We start from the raw sequence: 19,001 nt of genomic DNA on the forward strand, positions 1-19,001 counted from the left end.
AGTTAGCGAGGACCCTTCTTCCCCTACCAGAAGCTAGAGAAGGGCATTCGTTTGTCCCAGGAGAGTCTGCTTGACTTTATCTGAAAGGGAAACCATTGGAGGTAGGCTTTCTTCTGGTACTTGAGCAGGGAGAAACTGTACAGCTGAATACAGGCTACCTGGAGAAGTGTGCCAGGTGCCCGCTGTGCTCGCATCGAGTGCGGAAGAGGAGCTGTGTGCTGCCGCAGTGGCTCTGCACTAGAAGGGTGAAGAAGAGGCAGGCTTCCTCTTGTTGCCAGCCGCTACGGAAACTGCTTGGGTTTGGAGCTTGTCTTGCTTTCTTACACTCTGCTTCTTAGGTACCACAAATTCTCCCGTCTTAAAAAACCACTAGCAATCCTGGTGTCTTTTGAAAAGGGGATTTTCTACATAAAATTACTGAAAGATAAGTGCCAGCAGTCGTCTGCCTGGGGCATCTCCAGTCCAGCCTACTTTGATGTGTGTGTCTCGTGTTTGAAAGAAATTCAGTTTAGCTGGATGCAGTCACAGGCATCCTGAAACTTTGGTCCTCGCTCCTGCCACAGCGTGCAGGCGGCCTGCGGTCCTGGGACGTTACTGGCCAGGTGTGACCGCCGTGGTCCCTGCTGAGCCGGGGCCTCTTGCAGCGCAAGAGCACAGAGAGCCCTCTCTTGGACCCCGACCTTGCTGTACCAGCACGGACCAGACCTCGCCTTTCCTCATGGCAAACAGATGATGTATAAATACAGACTTTCCAACAGGTCACCCATCTTCCTCTGCTTCAGCTCGGGAGTCTCTGCGCTCCCTCCTCCTAGCACAGCGTTTTGCTTTGCGTTTATAAATGGCGGTTAAGCTAACACCAGCTCCCCAGCAGCAGCACCTGTGTGCCACACCTTCGCTGCCAGATTGTGTGAGGTTTTACAGGCGGAGAGGTCTTGTTTCAGTACTTGTGGCACCACAGGGATTGTTTTGTCGAGTGGCTTCTTCCTCACAGCCAGGGAGGTCAGTGAGCTGCCCGTGAGCTTCACACTGGGGCTGTGAGGGGCACGTTTGGTGGCCGTATCTGAGATAACAGCTTGGCCCTAGGCCGTCACTGGACACCCAAGTGTTTTCAACCACTAGAGCTTAATAATTTTGCTTCATTGATTTTTCTAATTGACTATCCAGAAAATTCATGTCGGCATTTTACGTACAAAGAGGCCATCTGTGAAGTACTGCATCAAGTAATTCTGTTGTTTTTTCTTTGTTTTCCCCCCCCCCGCAGATCCATTGGAATGTTAAAAGGTGTGGGGTGAACGTACGTAGGAAGATGCTGCTAGCGGCAAGCACCAAAGATGCTAAACGAATGCACTACTGAACCTAACGTCTATTTTGATCACAGCCATAGTGCTTATTAATAACGTCAAGGCAAATGTAAGGCTCTGGAAATGTGCTGCTGCAGGGGATTGTTACTAGTCTACACAAAATAGTACTGCCTTAATGCGGGACTACCGACGTGGCACTAACTATGCATAGTGGTGTGCGAAAAGTTTAGCCCTTTAACAATTCCCCGAGGCACTGCAAAAACTTTTCTGTCAAGTCACAGGTAAGACCTTCACTAGGATTCATTTTTGCAAGCGTACCAGCAGCCACCGTGGTACAGCGAACAGTCGGCTCCTGCTTTTTCTGTTCCCTCTTACCGAGGCCTGTTTGGGGCAGGTTTTTTTGTTTTTTCAAATAGAGGAGAGAGAACTGGGGCCGCAGCCTGGCCCTCCTCTGCACATGCCATTGCAACATGAAGTTTCAACGGGGTGTTGCCTTTAAGAAGAAAAGAATGCAAAACTTGTTAGCAGCAGGTGTTTACAGATCTACGTTTTTGTTCTGGCTACCAGTTGTCTGCCATGCTTGCTGCACTGCCCGTTCAGTACAGCCCAGGTACTGTGCCTTCATCCTTTTTCTTTTTTTTTTTTTTTAATTAAAAAAAGGAGGGGAAAAAAGTACACTAGACTGCTGCTTCCCGAAAGTTCCTTGTATTTTTACAAAAATAGGCTTTTACAGTTGTTCCAGGTTATGGGGAAAACGGCCACTCTGTCATGTAGAAAACTGGGTGATGACTATTTTCAGGAACGCTTTTGATCAGCATCATACAAAAAAAAGGTACCAAATATGTTTGTGTTTTCACATCTCTGCGAGCTACCAGCGACGGCTGATCTCACGGGAGGGGACGTGGCGGCGCGGGGGAGTCGGAGCGCACCTGCACCAGCTGCGTAGGGAGGGCAAGTTCAGAGACAGAGTCCAGACAAGAAAGGCAGCACTGCCTCTGTCTTCCTGAGCAGATGAAGACAATACAGTGTTTAGTTTTTAATTTCAATAAATTTAATATACAAAACTACATGTCGAAAATAAAAATATAATATGCAGTTTTTTGCAGTGTTAACTAACTGAATTTTAAAAGTACAATTTTTTTTCTAAAACAAGTACTCATTTCTTAACAACATGGTAATTAAGGTCATTTAAAAGGCTATGGTTGAAGCAAACATGTCAGTCACCAGTTGATAGTGTTTTGCACAAACATAATCCAAACCTAAAAGACTTTTGGGGCAAAGGAAGAGAAGATAAAGATTTTTCACCTCTTTTTACTGCATTATTAAGCATAACAATGCAACTAAAGTAACTGGAAAGCCGCTGCTGTGGCCAAGCTGGAGTGCAGGCGCTAGAAGGAAGATTATTAGTTTATGGAACACTCTTCCAGATACCCAATCTTGCCTACACCACGTAGTGCTGTGCTGTGACCCAACGTGTGCGAAAGCAGCGTGCAGAGGGGAATCTGACAGTAGCCTTCGTCCTGCTCCGCTGCGCCCCTACGTAGGAAGGTTAGTGCGTGTGCAACAGCGTTGCCCAGCATGAAACACTAAGCCAGCCCCCGTTCCCAAAGGCCAGAGGTAAGGTTTCACTTTGCTGTGACACTTACCGGTGAAGCGCAGGGGTGTGCTACCTCGCGCCGGCCAGCTTGTACTGCCGGGTTGGACCCCAGTGCTCAGGCCTGCCTTCTGCAAGGGTGGGCTTGGGTGGGGACGGCTGTAATTTGCCATTTGGGATGCTTTTTTAAAAAAAAAAAAAAGCACTAGCCATTTATTCACAAGTGCACTCTGTACATATACTGTGCTGTCTTTCCATAAGATACTTTGCTACGTGGACAGTTACCTTTTCCTTTGCCCAGCTAATGCTGTATATATTTATTTAAAAAATATAGCATCAGGCTCAGAGGAGCTGTGCACTTCCCTTTGTATCTGAGAGGATGCCCGCGTTACGGCAAAGCCAAAATAATTCCGGCTGCATCCACCAGAACTGACTGCACGTAGGGACGATGTAACACCTGAGACACTGTGTTCACTTCCAGTTAGTACCTCTCTTCCCAGGTTAATTTTCTGTGTAGACAGGAGGAGAAACCTTTGCCCCTCTTCCTGCGAGGGACTCGAACGAGCTGCTTTGCGCGGCCATGGCTAAACAAACCAAACTCCCTCTCCTGCTTTCAGCTCTTCCCACTGGTTAGCAGCTTTCCACGGAGACAATAAGAACATGGAACCACATTTCCTCTGGCCGAGTCTCACTTCCAGCTTCTCAGCGGCGCGGCAGCCATGAGCAGCTGCTTTCCTTACCAAAGCCCTCTCAGGTGAGACCAAGAGCATGGGGCCGGGTGCAAGTGTTCAGAGCTGACCAGAAAGCCTTTTTCAGCAGAACATGCAAAAAGAGCCACTCTATACTGTTACCACAGGTAAGCTTTTACATGGTGCTGCTAAGATGAAGTGCAAGCCATCTTGTATTACGTGACACGAGCGGTACACTACAGCGTACAGCAAGGAGGAGACTTAAAGCTGCCCCGGGTGTTACTTGTCTTTAAAAAGCAGGACCTACTGGGGAGGAGGAATGAGATATAACTGCACTTTAGGGCTAATATTTCTTCTGCTTCAGACAGATTTGTAAACAAAGTACAGAATAGCAGAGTTGTTCTAGATTATAGAAATCTGCCGAGGTGATGGGTTTTTATAGTAAATACAGGAAAAAAGTAAACTCTAGCCTATTACACACACACACAACTGCAGTTTACATAATACCGCTTGCAGAGCTGCCTGCCCTTCCGCTCATTCGGACACATATACAAATGTAGGTTATGGCTAGGTAATCTTTCCATCTCTCTCAAGGGCTACACTCCAAACATATTTCAGCCAATAATCTGGTTAAAATAATGTAAACGTTACTTTTTAATGTCTACAGAATAACCACAAACGGCATTATGATGAGGTCAGCATGGAGGGCTCGAGTGTTGTTTCTTACATGTCCATCTACAAACAGTACGAGATTGGAGTTTCACTTTTTATTTACGCCCCAGTGATCTTTGCACCCGTTTGAGCATTTAGAGTACATGACCGTAAGTCTTTAAACATGAGCATTTTTCTAAACAATAACAGAAGTGTATTAGCTGCAAGGATAGCATAGCCATGTTGTAATATAGAAGCTGCCCTGATCCTCCGTTTGTTGACAATGCATAGAAGATTTAGAATTATGGAACCACTGTCCCTCCCTCCGCCCACCCACCCCCAATAGTGTTAACAAAAGCTTAATTTTCCAGTTTTAAAGTGCAAATGATTCAGATACAACTGCTGCTGGAACAGGTCTGAACAGAAAATGAAGTCCTCTTATGAGATGTTTTCCAGAATATAAAAGATGAGCTCCATTATGACTGGCCCCTCGCTCAACTGACACGCCCCTCCATGAATCACTGGAACTAAGGCACTGTCCAGGTCATTCATGTATTGAGAGGGCAGTGGCTGTCCGTTGCTCCCAGCTTGATAACCAACCTAAAAAATACAAAGTAAGAGCGGGTTTTACAGAGAACAGGACACGAGGCTGCGAGTCAGCGGGCAGTAAGGGAAGGCGCAGGGGGATGAGCGGCAGGGGGGGCCGTGGCCTCTGCCTGGGGAAGCCAGGCGCTTGAACAAGATGTAGCAGGCACTAAAGCAGCTTTTCTGCTTGTTTTTGTTCTCTTATGTTCCTGGGGGCTGCCTAGATAAAATTAGCCTCGTTTTTTCTACTGCTTTGTCAAAGCAGATCATTTGGATCAGCAGGAACCGCACCCTGCGTTATCAGATTAAGTCACGCGGTATTTAAAAGCTGGTTGGTACTAAGAACACGTCCACTCCAGGGCAAGGCCAGCTGTCTTGCCCGGAGACCCTTATCTCTGCTTGTCGCTTTTGCCGTAGAGCGCTCTCGAGGGGCCCTTCCATCTGTTTCTGCCTTGGATTCAGTGGGATCTTTTAAGAACAGCCACGCTTGCGAACAGTGTTTTATGCTAACCCAAGAATACATTGAACATGCTCCGGCCTTTTGATGTCTGGTGAAAAGGCCAATTTCGTGCCTTCTCTGAGCGCGTGGCAGGCCAGCAACTCCCCGGGCTGCGCACTGACTACAGAGCAGGTGCTGGCAGCGGCACGTGGGGGTCAAGCCTGGTGTTAATGCAGGCGAGGCACAAGCTGCCTGCTCCTGACAGATGGCCCGGAGCAGCGCACAGCAGCCAGCACCACCTGGTATCGGTACCTCTTTAACCGAGAGAATGCCTGAAGCATTGCGTTCCCTCTACTGGGAACGAGCAAGGGCCCCACCCCGCAGTGAAACCAAAGCTATGCAAGACTCACTTGATCCGAGTCGAGTGTAACACGCAGCCCAAGCTTAGTCATTCCATCTTCTTTCAGCAATTTAAGGTGAGGACAGAGGGCCAAACAGAAAGCCTTCGCCACGTTTTCAGTCAGGCGGCTGTGGTCAGCTGGGTCACTCAGACCACTGTGTTGCTCATCGTTTTCCAGGAAAAACACCTGAAGGAAAGAGTTAACGCAAGGTGTAACACTGGGCGTTTCTAGACGGCACGGTTACAGAGATGCCGTTTAAATGCCTCTTACAAATGAAGATTTAAAGACGAGCTGCTCAGGGAAGACTAGCAACAGCCCCTGAAGACAAGCCACCTTGCGGGGTGGGGGGAAACAGCTTCAAAGGAAAGATTTAAATAGTCGTGTTCTCAAAAACCTTTCAGTTCTGGTCAAAAGCCTCATTATGGAAGTTCACTATGTATTGCACACAGTTTTTAATAAAATCCTGCTTTGAAAACAGATGTTAATTTCAGAAAATTCACATTTTTAGTAGGAGCCATCCCTGAAGATTTGTACTGTTCTCACTGAACTTGCCTCCCTTGAGGCCAGCTGACCTGGGGAAGAAGGGGAAGGCGGCAAGCTGCAGAGCGAGTAACTGGTTCCTCCTGGGCAGGCTAAGTGAAACGAAGAAATCTTCCTAATATTAATGCCTTTGCGTGCTGGCAGAGTCACAGGTAACAGCAGCTACGCAAGCAGTTTCTGCGAGTGACTTATGCCACAGCACTTTCATTTTGACTTACGACATTTTAGAAAAGGTGGCTCAAAATAACATTAAAAGTAAGTAACTATTAGGATTTGTCTGCGTTTAACACAAATGCAGATGAAACCAGCTGTTCCCTGGGGTAGTGCAGCAAGTGTATTTCCAATAACCGTGTGTGAGAGAGGTGGCTGATGCAGAGCAGGCTGTAGAGGCTGGTCGTGGTAGGGGCCAGAGCTGCCCATCAGTGGTGGGGTGTTTTATTCTGCACACACCATACCCAACCTTTCCTTGCCAGTAGGAAAGGTAATAGAGGTTTGTTCTGGAGAATTTGCTGCTTTAATTTTGGTGAGCAGGGAGAGCAGGTCGACGGAAGACGAGGCTGTAGTTACAATCCCAAAACACCAAGTGCTGGTTTACGTGCAGCATAATTTGGCTGACTTACCTCTGTCCACCGAATGACCTTTCCGTTTGCCTTGTACTCTGAGCCATGAAATATCTTCACACTTGTTATAGACTCCATCGATTTGCCATCAATAGGGCTTACAACACTGTCAAAGGGAGGGAGAGGGGTAAGTTCCAGCTTAGCAGAAGAATGAACAGAGACCGCTGCAGAGAGAACTGCACCTCAGCGCTCCAGCTGCCTTGCTGCAGGTTTGTTCATAACCGAGCGTTCTGCAAGTTGAACTGCGACTACACAGCGACGGACCCCATCAGCTTCGTGGGGCACAGACCAGAAGTGGCCCAAGGAACCGGTGATGTCGAATGCAGCTGCCAAGTGTGGTGACAGTGCTGGGCCTGGAGCTTCCTAGAGAGCGGCCTTTCTGGAACGGGCCTACAAGGCTGAGCAGGGTGGAAGAGCCGAGAGGCAGCACCGTCCCTGCTGTCCCTACCGCTGGCACCTGTCCTGGTCAACAGGCACAAACCAGGTGCAGGAAGGACCTTCCTGAAGGTTTTCAACAAAGCTTCGCACCAGAGCTGACATCTCGTAAGGTGCTAACATAGCAAGGAGGTGTTTATCCAGATAGGATTTTTATTCATTGGTAACCTTAGTGTAGGCCAGCAGTACCTGAAACACTACTAAACACAGCCCAGAACTCAATTACAGAACCTAAGACTGACCTGGAAAGCCTGAAACTACAGAAACATCCTCCTTTCTACATGCTGAGTCCTTAAATGTTTTACCTATCACAACAGTGATTTACTGCCATAAATACTTAAGCTGCCATATACACCTTTCTTTTGGCTTAACTATCAAGAGTCCAAATATACTCTCGATGTTCAGCAATTTTATTTCCAGCACTACTTAATGCAAACTAAACACCAAGAGAGCAAAGTAGCCACAATATGCAGGGTTCAGCACTGAGTGTTGGAGACAGATCAGTGGTTTCCAATAACTGCATATTCACAATGTCAAAAAATCCATAGCGTTGACAACTTCCTAAATTGATGCCCCAAAGCTCTGGTATCTGAATTCCATTTTCATTACATTTAATTTCATCTTATCACTCAAAAGAGAGGCACAGACTTGTGATTCCTATTGATTTGAAGACTGGTGCACCTTACAAGATCAATTAAAATTTTTGGCAAAAACAGTCAAACCGTCACCATTCAGTGTCAAGTGATTGCTCTGCTACTTACCCCTTACTAAAGTTTTTATCATCTTCTACCCACTGAATATGAACATGTTCCTGAGGATCTTCAGCATCTACTTTGCCACAAGTGATGGTGAAGTCTTTCATCTCTCTCAAGGCCTGCCTCAACGAGTCCATGTTCTCAGCAGTTATCTGGACCATTACTCCATCTGGGGAAACAAGAAATCCTCGTAGGCCAAGATAAGCAATAGTGAACAGAGCCTATATAGAAAAAGAAATCAACAGCCTTCCTCTTGCAACAGAAAGGTTAAACAGCTATTTTTAAGTGTCTAGGGGAGCAACACTACCTAAGACCATTTCTGAACTCTCAGGATTCCTAAAACGCAGCACTGATGAGCAGTGTGACAAGGGAAAGCACAAGGGTGACGTGAAGTCCATCTGCCAGGTGAAGTCAGCTGTAGCAGTGGCCACATCGGTTTGCCTCAGAACTTGACACCTGCTCTAGGCAACCCGCAGAAGCCCTGCGTGCCCCTCCTCCATTCAGCTATCACCGCTGTTGGCACTGCAAGCAGCGCTCCAGTGGTGACAGTTTTTGGGAAGTCGGTGCTTGCCTGACAGGGGCGAAAGGTACAGGGTTTAAATTCCATCAGCCTGAATTACTGCGGAATGACGCACAGCCCCAATGTACAGATGCCTGGCCTGAATCCACCTGTACCTCTGTCTTAGACTAAACCACCACTTTAGACACAGAAAATGGTATAATGCCCCACACATACAGACTTACAGTGAGGCGGCTGCTTTTCAGCCCAGGGTGACCCCTCGCTCACCCACGGACTGCACGCGCACAGAGCTGCAAGCTCTCAAGCTGGCGCAGCTTAAGGAGTTCCTGCTTGTCAGCGGAGCTGTGCTAACTGACTGCACGCGTGGGCTTCTTGCGTACGTCGCTCACAAAATGCAAGGAGCACACTTAAAACAGTACTGTCTGCACCGCCACTTCTGCGGTGAGGTTGGACTACAGAGTTCTGCAGCTGAGCTAACAAGCCATCACAGCCTTCCAGCCGGCATGTATTTCTGTGATATGACAACTGGTAAAAGAAGAACAAACCAAATCAGAGAGGTACCAGCTCAACAATCTCGACTTGCCATGTTCTCATCTGCCCACATACAAGCATATAAACAATGCACATCCATAATCTTGCATAATGCAGAGCTATTTGGGAACACAGGAAATTGAGCAGGGTTTCCTCTCCTGGTCAGTGGATTACCCATTCCATATTTCTTAGGCTCACATTTTCCTCATTCAACCCAAGCCAGTAAACAGACAGCAGGCTCACGAGCCAGGTATTTCATATCTTACCCTCATTTTCTTCTGTCCCTGTTCTACAGCATCTGTGCAAGTTCCTCCTCATTAAAAGAAACGGGGGGGTGTGTGTGTGTGTGTGTGTGTGTGGCTAAAAAATAGGGTAACACTGAAGCAGCAGCATGACTCAAATGCCCGAAGTGTAACGCAGAGCCCTGAGAAGCACAGAGGTGAGCTGTCTGAAGAGGGAAGCGGTGCGTTTTAAGCAAGCAGTTCAGTTCTTACCTTCTACTATACTGGATTTGGCAAGGTAGCCTGAAGAGGATTTTAAAGCTCCACTGAACACAAAGAAGCTGGCACCAGTCACTGCAACAACAACAACAGGGGTGATTTAGTGAGGTTTTCATCAGAACGACACCTTACACAGGAATCAGGTATCACAGCTCTGTCACCCAGAGAGGCGATTAATCTAAATCAGGACAAATGCTGCTTAGAATTATGGTGACTTTAATGCACATCACCGCCTTGGATATGGAAGGGCAAATCACCCAGTCGTTTTCTAAACTGGACAAAGGTTTTGTCAGCCTTAACGAATGCTCACTCTCACTCTCCCCATATACACCTCTAAGTTTCAGGACTACTAATTTAGGGTAACCATGTACATAATTAACTTCTAAATGTTCCCACACAGCTGGCGAAGATTGTGAGCGAGCTGTTTATGGAGCACACTATCACCAACCCACTGGCAAGGCCACTGCTCAAAGCCACCTATTTACAGTAAAATCCTCTTAAATGACCACTAAGCATCATGAAATTCCTGCAGGAAATCCCTCTTCTTGTCCCATATGTAAAATGAACAGAAGTCGGATAAGACCATCAGTCCTGACTGATATCCCATGCCAGTATACTCACTGGAGTACTGACTGGGGATACTTGCAAAACAAAAACAGAAGTTGGCCTCTGTCTTGCTTGTTCTTATTTGGCAACTGTATAAATGTCTTTGGCCAGAATTTTTCCCCAAAACTACAACATTTTAATTCTCAGCACATCGCTGCTGCAGCCTTTCAGCCTACTTTAACAAAAATAAAGCCTGGAAATTAGGAGGTCTAATTAAAGTGAGCATGAGGAGTTTCTTGAAGATGCATTATTAAAATGCTGCTGCTGTTGGTTATTCCTATTTACCTTTATCTCATACTAACTCAAATCCTCCTCCTTTCCCATAGCACAGGTCAAGCACAGGCAACCACAACCTCACCTGTAGCCTCCAATAATGCCAAATAGCGCTCATTATTAATGCAGAGATGTTGCCTAAGTCACTTACAGCACCATGACCTCCAGAGCACTGCAGGTCCTGAGCTGTATTGTGCAAGCAGTATTACCATATTTACAAGGAAGCAAGATGTTACGTGCTTTATTTTACGTCTGCTTGATCTATGAAGTCGCTAGAACAACTCTCAGACAAATTCAGAACAGCACCATCGACCAAGAGAAGCACAATGTGGACTGTACACAGGACACAAACTGTACAGCATGCCACCTGACATCTGAGATCATGGATTCTACAAAGGGAATAAAACACCAGAGGGGTAAAGGGCAGACAGAGCAACATGTTAACTACTTGTGTTGCATGTCTAACTCACAAAGCTGCCTGTTTAGGAACACCAGCAGTCAGAATTATTTTCTCTGAATGTCTTAACAGAAACTCGGTTAAATGCAGGCAAACCCAGTTCTGACCAATTCACAAAGCCACACGCTGGAACGGTAACACAAACGGCACAGAAGTCATGCAGAGTGCCGGGAGGGAACATCCTCCTCATGAACCCATGTTCTCACCCTTCCTCGGCTGATTATGGATGCTGATGGCCTGCGTCTGGTAATTCCCGTCATCGTTCTGAACACACACCAGATGTGAGTCTGCTTTCTCATTGAAGCACGCTCCCCCTGCTAGAACATGCTCGTTGGATTTGTTCATGGCTTTCATCATCTGCAAACAAAAAGGTTTACCATTTCTAACCTGTTTGTCAAGCACTACCATAAATAGGTGATTCTTGGAACAGTTTAATTGGACAGAGTGAGCTTCTCAACACTGCTCATCTTCTCAGGTCACATTTTAGCACTCAGAACCACAAACTGCTTTTGAAAAGAGAGTTCAGGTCTTGGACTGTCTAGCTGCTTTAAAGTGCCACCTTTTATGTAATTAAGATAAATCGTTGCAAAAGCTATTATCTCTAGCTCTTTTTAAAAAATAAATTCACAGGAAAAAAGGATTAGAAAAACACTGGGAGGAAATACCTGGCTTGTTTACACAAATACAGTTGCTTATGCCATAAATCATAAATGCTGCCTCTGCAGCTCGGTGCTACTCAGACCTGTGGCATTTAACCCTGGTTCTGCCACGGTGTCTCTGTGCTTCACCTGCAGGAACTGGTGAAATTGGGATCGATGTTCCCAATCAGAAAACTTTTTTAAAAAGATCTGAATCATAGACATCCAGAAATAATTTTAATTCTTTGCAAAGAAGGCCTCCAAAAAGCACCCAAAAATGTTTGTGATGTATCTGCACTTTAGTTCTGCCAATTGTCATCTAACATACACTCAGTTACATGCCTTGACAAAACACTCCTGTAAATCATACAGCTTCTTTCCTTCTCTTCCCCTTCACGGAGGCTCAGACTATGAGATTTTTAATCCAAAAGAAAACTGAGGGTGTCATCTATCTCTGAAATTTGTTTTAAACCCAAAAATTATATGTTTGCTTAAAAGATAAAAAGACAAAATAATTACACGCACACACCCCACCCCCAGTAAAAACCCTGATGAGAAGGAAAATGCTGAATTATTTGACATCTCGTAATAGCTCTCATAATCCTACCCTCCGCTTCCTGTAGCTGATAAGCATGCACGCTACACACAACACATTTATCTCTCTCAGTCTAACATAAAACCTTAATTATAGTGTCAGGAACATTAGCCGATGCTCACAATTGACAAATGTGCACAGGTGTAATGTTTGGGGAGGAAACTTAATTAAGATTTTGCATCAGACAACAGTGTATTTCATTATCTAGTTTATCATGTCATGCTCCAGAAACAGGATTTTAGCTCCGCAGCAGCCATCTTTATGGAGCCCAGCAGTTGCCTTTAGCATAACAAGAAACAACTGGACATAGCACCTGTGCTTTGTAACATGGCAACTGATTAAAAAATGCCAGTCACCTTTGTGGAGGGCCTAAACAAGCAACTAAGTATGACTGTAAGCTGTAGAAAATTTAAATTATTTTAAAGACAAACGTATGTATTTAACAGAAAAACTATATACTAGTGTTTGTTACTTACTTGTTACTCTGTGCATGAGGTTTAAAATTAGCTTTTCACTTTCTAGATAGCCTGAGTGTTGCTCTTTCTGATTAAATACTGCTTTACATGAGGAAAAAAAGTAGAAAACTTGTGGTTTAATTCATCTTAATTCAAACTAAACCCATGAAAAATTTCTAGTAATTCAGCCTTTCAACTGGATGGCAAGCAATAATGTTAAATAAATAACACTTCCTCCATTTGAAAAGCCGTATCCTTGCTTCACGCTGGAAAGCGAACCGAAGCAGCTTAGTGCAGCGTCTAACACAGAAGAGGAGCTGACACCCTTGCAAACACCAGGCCCAGCTAACGCTTACTGAACTGCATCCCGTGTGCCAACCCGTATTTAATTCATGCAAATTTTACTGACCTTTTTCATATTCTCACAGCTGCATCAAGAACTAATACACCTTTTAACAGATCCTTTATCTGCTTGCTTCACCGGTTTCATCTTGTTTAAACCTCACTTTGTCATTTTTTTCAATTTATTTCTTTATTCTCACTGTTATTTTACTCAGATGCTTCTTACAGGGAAATCCTCTCCTGAGGTAAAGCTGTATTTCTGCTCTGGTATTACAAGAAGTTTTACAAATACTATTCTGCCCAGGAGCTTTGCTCTCACCCCCACTGCCAATCTGTTTCAAAACACCAAGTTACACCCCTCCTCTTCAGACAGAACACAAAATCAGTCTCCACTGTTCTCTTTCATTATTGATCAAATACCTTCTCACCCGGCTTTCTCAAGAGCACTAAAACCTAAAGACGCTCACTGATTTTCTCACACCGGAAGTCAAGTATAAAATTTAGATGTTGAGAGAAACTTTACATAAAATAAGCAGCAATCCAACAAATACTAATAAATGCTTTGGGTATGCACACACAACATAGATGAGAAAAACTAATGCACTTTTTCCTCCTGGTTTACCTCCAGTGTAATGTTTGTTACCTTATTGGCTCAAGTCAAACCAGTATTACACTTCATACATAAACAGTTAACAAACCTGAAGAAAAACAGTTTAAGAGTTTAATTAATACTAAACTGAATTGTATTCTTCCTGTGGAGCCACCCTCACTCACTTCTAAAAGATGTGTGCATCATGCGTTTATCATTTGCCTTTGAGGCAGTTTTGCCTAGAGGTAGCGAATAAAATTAAATCCCTTTAGATCCCAGGTCATCCAATCACAAAGAAACTGTACACAAACGTATCTCTTACAAGCATTACCTCATTGTATCTGTTGCTAGGAATTTTGATGCTGGTTTTCCTGACTTCCATATCAACCACTAAGCCTTGGACCACAGGCAGTGTGTACTGGTAATTTCTGAAGTCCTGGTAATTAAAACAAGTTTTTTCAAGTTAGGCATGAGGATCATCATTAACACCGTAGGTTTCATAACTATCCGAGTGACTACTAGTTAGCCCATTAAAATAATTGTAATGATGGACTGAAAAGCAGGGAGGGATGGAGACATCACAGCTTGTAACCTGCATAATTGAAGTACACAAATCAGAAAACATCATTATGACTTTCAGTCATTTCACCGATTTTCTTACATCAAAATTAATATCCTCCAGTCTTTAATGTCATCACTGTATGTAAGAAAATTTGCTGTGTTCTGTTACATTACTAGAGTTATTACTTTTTCTAGCAGTGAAATTAAATCATGCATCAAAGAGAATTTTCTATATTGAAAATATTAGCAAAGTAGGAAGAGCTAATAACTTTGCTTCAGTTGAAGCACTCTATAATCAGAGCGCTGTGACTGCACACTGATGACCTAGCACTTCTGAGAAAGGAATCAGAGCAACTAACACCCTTGTTTCAAGATCCAAACGTTCTCAGGCGGCCAGGTTTTGGACGCTGATTTGGGTGCCTTGTTACAATTCCCTGTGGTGATGGAAGCTGACATCCATTATCAGTAACAGCAGGCAAATTCACCCAAATGCCCACTGTTTCCTCTTGTCATCTTCTAAGCCTGCCAGCTACTATCTGCAACAGGAGTACAGCTCTCCCCACACTGATCCATTCACACCGATGGAACATGCATACGCAGTCTCAGCACTTACTGCAAGAAGGTTCATAATCGTGTGTCCCGTCTCTCCAAACAAAGGCTTACGAAATCTGACGCTAAAAAGTGGGCATGGATAAACTAGGATAAAATAAAACAGAAAAGATCAGATTGAAATTTACATACTGAGCTTCTGCAAAAACAGACTCAAATGCAATCTTCTCTGTTGAGCATTGTAAGCAGCCACGAAAGAAGAGACTATAAAGACGACCAGGGTTTGAAAAGCCAAAAGGAAGACGGGTTTAACTTTATAAGCACCTTACACATGTGTCATGGCTCCTTGCCCGCCACACTAGAAACGGTAAGCATTATGTGGAATGCTTACAAGTCCCACACTGCAAGAGTGAACCTAGTGATCTGGATGCCGATTGCAAGGATAACTTTTCTAAATGTTTTTCTCAGGCTGCTTCTCGGAAATGGCTTCCTTTTTTATGACCATCCTGCTGCTCTCCGCTATAGCATCACAAGCCTTTAGCTTCTGTGGCTGCTAATTTCATTCTGCTAATTTCAAATTCATTGACTGTGGCTGCACATTCAAGTGTGACATTCAAGTGATAATACAGATTATTTCATTTTCTGTTTTCATGATTTCATAAGAATGTGGCAGATTCTCTACAGGACTATGTAAAAAAAACAATTAGAAGGACATTTATGGTATGTCAGCAATGCAAAATATCTGCATTCCTTGGCTGACTTAGCCGTACTTGTAAAACATCTATGATGCAATTCCAAGTGTAGTGTATGGATCTGGCTGCGTGACATTATGTTGCAGCAGAAGCTGTAACAGTGCTTGAAACATGACTCATGCGGTAACGTGCAATGCCAAGGTTGTCTACACGCATGTTTGAAGGAAGGTTCCTCACTATCCTCAGGCAAACACTCTGCCCCATTTCCCAAAATGCCGCACATCTTGACAGTTCCCAGTGTAGTCAGGAGGGGCTGCAAAATGCTCAGCAGGTTTGAACAACATCACCAGGATCTCCTGATAAGCTCCAGCTTCTGCATACTGATGTGATATCTGGAAAGCATCACAGCTCCTACACACCACACACCCCCATACAGCCGCCCAGCTCGTGCACGGTGCCCCGAGGCACCAGGAAGTGCTGAATTTCCCGTCTGCCACCCTGGCTACGTACAGCAGCTACATCCCAGATGCACTGAATTCCCTGAGCTTGAGCTGTACGGCTGATCGGCAGATGCTCAGCAGACGTTTCCTGAACATCTAGCAACCCGAGTGACTCCGGCATCTGATCTGCTGCTCATCCAGCAGTACTGGACAAATTGCCAAAATCTGACAACTCCACCGGAAAAGAGGATGGAGCCAAGGAAACCTGGGACACAAATGCAGCCCCTTCCAAGAGAGGCCTGAAGAAATGACCTGCAGTCACAACTGTCACAGCACAAGTGAATATGCCTAAATCCAGACCACAGCTACAGGAATGATTCAAACCCCAGCTTCCCAACATACTCAGAGCAGGTACTTGTGTTTGTGAATATCAAAACATTTGTTTCTGTGCTCAGAAACAGATGCCACATCCAAAATACAAGCATCTATTTTTGTTTTTCTAAATGTTGATGGGAATAAATGCACTACTTAAAAATCTCATGGAGACACATGAAAACTTGCACACCTTTTAACACCTTGTTTCTTTGGATAAGTTTAACCTCATGTCCTCCCTCATCCTCAGAAGGCAAATTTTGAAAATTTTCTTTTTTTCTCTCAGGTAACAAAGGTATTTTATGAAAATTTCCCAATGCACCCTAAACATCACAGATTAGATTTACAAATCCCTATGAGGCATATTCTAAAACTTGTTTTGTTAAAAAGTTCTGGAAGACTTTTGGAAAAAAATTAGCAGCAGACAATTTCCATAGTAATGCAGATTTATGAGATGTGCCAATTAAAACAGCAGATGAGCAAGACACCAAATTTTTGGCCTATCACGGTGGACAGACTTCCACTAATCTCTTTGCTTTAGCGATGCCAAATGTCTTTTGAAAGCGATTTTAGTCTAACTTTCTGCTAATTTCATGTGAACTGCTAAGATTTTGTTCAGCTGAAACACTCTCCAGCCTATTTGTTACTAGTTGCAACAGAATTTTTGCAACAAACTGCCCCTACATGCATAATGTTATTCTCTGGAAAACGAGCGTGGTCTTCAAAACCTAAAAGAAAATATTCTTTTATTTTAGCATCTCAAAGCTTTCCCTTGTCTGATTTAGCTGGTGTAGTTAGGACTTCTTCTGCACATAACTCTCTTTCAGGTCACTAAGTGAACTACAGACTGCTGCTCAGAACTAGATTTGCCTCTACAAAAATCTCTCTGATCAACCAATACAGTTGTAAAAATGCTGTAGGTCATATCACAACCTCAGTACTGCTGTGCTGTTAGCTGGCTGCAATGTGGGTAGGAAACACAATTTTTACTTGCCCGTTTAAGCTTGTGTGGCTTTGACAGGTAATAATGTAGGGCTCCGTGTGTGTGTGCTCTAAACCAGAACATATTCTCCTGCAGAAATAATCACAGCTAAAAGAATGCACGTTACTTACGTCTGTATTCAGCTCCAAGTCTCAGCATCAGCCGGATGGGGAACACTTTAGCCCAGGGAGTCTCCCATTTCTGAATGAGGATGCCAAACAAGTATGGTGGAGTTGGGAGCACCAGGTCTTGCAGGGACTGATACGTAGCTGCAACGTACAAGAACCCTCCATGTTCTTTGCTTCCAAGGAAGCTCTGGCTGAAAAAGGAGTGTCCCAGGTTGCCAACAATGTTACCTATGAACAAAAATGCTCGTTACTTCACTGGATTGAGAATTATACCAAGAATTTTAAAAGTTTTTCAGAAGGAAAAAAGAACAACCATATTAAACTCGCTTTGCTTCCTGAAGCATTTGTGTCTATTAATCACACAAGAAACAATGCTTTGCTGCACACAGGGGCTCAGGTTACCTCCTGTGCAAAAGCAGGTAATATGTTACAGGGTAACTGCTGTAGACTAGAGCCACCAAAGCCATGGTATCTCTGGCTGATCCACCTTTGGCGACACATACTCAGTGACTATCCCTGGTAGGAAGTCAGTTTTGTAAGAACACGCACGCATACCTTCATTTCTGTACCTGACTGACTGAGCCATGCCTGCAAGAGTGTTACCAGGAAAATACGTACAACCAAAGACCTACCACCTCTCCCAGGGGAGCAGGGAGAGAGACTAGCCTCAATCATTTCTGCGATCTGCCTGTTTCGTGAAGATCTGCCTGTTTCAAGTAGCAGAGACAGCGTAATGGAGGGGATGATGCATCCCAGGGATAGCCAGGGAAGAGGAAGGATAGCTCAGGCCAGCGTTGCTGCTAAAGTGGTACCTGCAACCTCCCCCTACCACTACAAAAGCACCCAAAGAAAGGCTGTTTTCAGTGTCTCCCAGATATTCAAGGGGGTTCCACTGCAGAAGCTGCTGTCGACTGAACTAAACTTACAGATCCAGCTGCGACTAAAGGAGGGATGTGCACCTGGTCAAACAATTAATGCCCACTGGTTGTCCCTCCATTTGGGCAAACCACTGGGGTGCCTGCTCAGACCCATATTGAAGATCTGAGTAATTTTAAGAATTATACAAAAGAGTGTTTATTTAATTAGTATACTTCATGTAAAATGCAACCGAGAGACGACACAAGGGAGAGCCATCACTAATTTTTACTCAGTTCTACTCTTTGATGCTCTTAATTTCCAAAAATGTTTACACTGGAATGGCTGAATGAATCTGAATGTTGATTAGATTATTATAGCATCCAACACAGTATTTAATATTAAAGCAAAGAACCATGATGTGGTTTTATCATTATTTCTTTTATCAAATGACAACAGCAGCATGCAAATAGCGTACAGAATAGATGATCACAATTCTCCATAGGAAGATGTGAATATTAATAGTGCTGATTTGCTCTCAAAGAAAACCACCAGTAATTTCAGAGAGCGCAGTGTGGTTGATCACACTGCTCATGAGGAACCATGGGGGTTCAAGGTACTCATGCAGACCTCCTGGGCTTCTGCAGTAATCCCAGGCCTTCCCACCTGCAGACAGAGACTGCTAAGTAGGAGTTTTTCCTCTTTCTCCACCGTCTCAGAATGGAGTGTTTATATTTGAACTGAAGGCAGGGATGTGCATGTTGGAGACATGCACATCGACTGCACAGCAGCTGCAGGGGTTTTCCCTTTTACACACAGGAGACACACACGGACACACAAACATTGGGTTTTAAGTAAGTAAAAACACGAGTCACAGAAGTGTAACTTTGACATCCTCAGTAATAC

The 19,001-nt window shown here is 44.4% G+C and overlaps 2 protein-coding genes across 7 annotated transcripts in view; one reads left to right on the forward strand and one right to left on the reverse strand.

Annotated features, from left to right (window-relative positions):
* Window positions 1-2,396, forward strand: part of CC2D1B (coiled-coil and C2 domain containing 1B) — a 34,477-nt gene extending 32,081 nt beyond the window's left edge. For all 5 annotated transcript variants that reach the window (XM_037404918.1, XM_037404915.1, XM_037404920.1 and 2 more), the window contains one exon: window positions 1,262-2,396. The gene's annotated coding sequence lies outside the window, so the exon portion shown is untranslated. The remainder of the gene's footprint in view (window positions 1-1,261) is intronic.
* A 691-nt stretch (window positions 2,397-3,087) lies between these two features.
* ZFYVE9 (zinc finger FYVE-type containing 9) overlaps window positions 3,088-19,001 on the reverse strand; it is a 62,727-nt gene continuing 46,813 nt past the window's right edge. For both annotated transcript variants that reach the window (XM_037404914.1, XM_037404913.1), the window contains exons 11-19: window positions 17,244-17,468; window positions 14,691-14,773; window positions 13,848-13,952; window positions 11,104-11,254; window positions 9,556-9,636; window positions 8,017-8,179; window positions 6,821-6,926; window positions 5,670-5,846; window positions 3,088-4,835 (exon numbers count right to left, since the gene is read on the reverse strand). In XM_037404914.1, coding sequence (XP_037260811.1) covers window positions 4,674-4,835; window positions 5,670-5,846; window positions 6,821-6,926; window positions 8,017-8,179; window positions 9,556-9,636; window positions 11,104-11,254; window positions 13,848-13,952; window positions 14,691-14,773; window positions 17,244-17,468 — 1,253 coding nt within the window. In that variant the 3' untranslated portion in view covers window positions 3,088-4,673. The remainder of the gene's footprint in view (window positions 4,836-5,669; window positions 5,847-6,820; window positions 6,927-8,016; window positions 8,180-9,555; window positions 9,637-11,103; window positions 11,255-13,847; window positions 13,953-14,690; window positions 14,774-17,243; window positions 17,469-19,001) is intronic.

Source organism: Falco rusticolus, chromosome 11 (genome assembly GCF_015220075.1).
Source record: "Falco rusticolus isolate bFalRus1 chromosome 11, bFalRus1.pri, whole genome shotgun sequence".
NCBI classification, from domain to species: Eukaryota; Metazoa; Chordata; class Aves; order Falconiformes; family Falconidae; genus Falco; species Falco rusticolus.